General features: G+C 30.4%; 1 protein-coding gene across 11 annotated transcripts in view; it reads left to right on the forward strand.

Annotated features, from left to right (window-relative positions):
* Positions 1-991, forward strand: part of Tomosyn (syntaxin-binding protein tomosyn) — a 57870-nt gene that overhangs the window by 19130 nt on the left and 37749 nt on the right. For 10 of the 11 annotated variants that reach the window (XM_026817976.1, XM_026817991.1, XM_026817978.1 and 7 more), the window contains exon 4: positions 329-463. In XM_026817976.1, the coding sequence (XP_026673777.1) occupies positions 329-463 (135 nt within the window). Of the gene's footprint in view, positions 1-328; positions 464-991 lie in introns of those variants that run through there. The other variant, XM_026817998.1, reaches the window with a different exon arrangement.

Genomic DNA, 991 nt, shown 5'->3' on the forward strand with positions numbered 1-991 from the left:
TTATAAATCTAATTCTGGGACGTATGTAAAGTCGATAAAAAAACTCGTGGGTGAAAATAAGTAAGGGAAAACATTTGATTAAGCTTCAGTGAAAGTTTAATAAAATTAGTGTTGAAGTAATTGAAGCAAGTAATTAAATCTGACATGAAATTTAATAAAGTAATAATTTAATTAATTTATAAACTGGAACTTTTGCTTTACGATACAATTAGTTTTATAATTACGAATTTAGGCGAATGTTGCCTCGGTCTTTCACGGTTCTTTGAGAACAGAATGAATAGAAGTACGATTTAAAGTAATAATTGTCAATGTGTTTTATGTTGAACAGAATAACATGCATCCACCTACCGCTGCAAAGCAAGTGGCTGTACGTTGGTACAGAACGTGGGAACATACACGTGCTGCATATCGAGACGTTCGTTCTTTCCGGATACGTAATTAATTGGAACAAAGCTATCGAAGTGTAAGTATTCAGCTTGTCTAAATGTTAACATATAACTGATACAAGTAACCACGAACAATGTCTTATATTGTACATGTTTAGAATGAACAACGCAACCGACATACACCTTTGAATCTCTGTTACGTCTTATTTACGATTGCTTATTTTTTTCAAGATCGTGTCTAGACGAACACTTTGCCTTCCTCGTTAATTAAATAAAATGCCTAAATTGTACTTTATTTTAAACAATTCTTTATTTGATTTTACACTAATTTTATTATTTTTCTAATTTCGTCTAACCATCAACTACCGGAAACAGCTGAGACAATTTTCAAACTTTATACAAAATTTTTATTTCGATTTCATAAAAATTTACTACAAAGGAAGAGATATATTTCCTATATAATATTGAATTATATTATTCTCAAAAAGATGAGTGCGAAAAGATATACGAGGACTCGAGAATCCAGTAAAAGTATGTCGTGTATTAGAATGTGTGCATATGTATAATGTGTGAATGTATGTAGAGAATATTAATATTAAACGCAC

Source organism: Ceratina calcarata, unplaced genomic scaffold, assembly GCF_001652005.2.
Source record: "Ceratina calcarata isolate Rehan_Ccalc_2016 unplaced genomic scaffold, ASM165200v1 scaffold140, whole genome shotgun sequence".
NCBI lineage: Eukaryota > Metazoa > Arthropoda > Insecta > Hymenoptera > Apidae > Ceratina > Ceratina calcarata.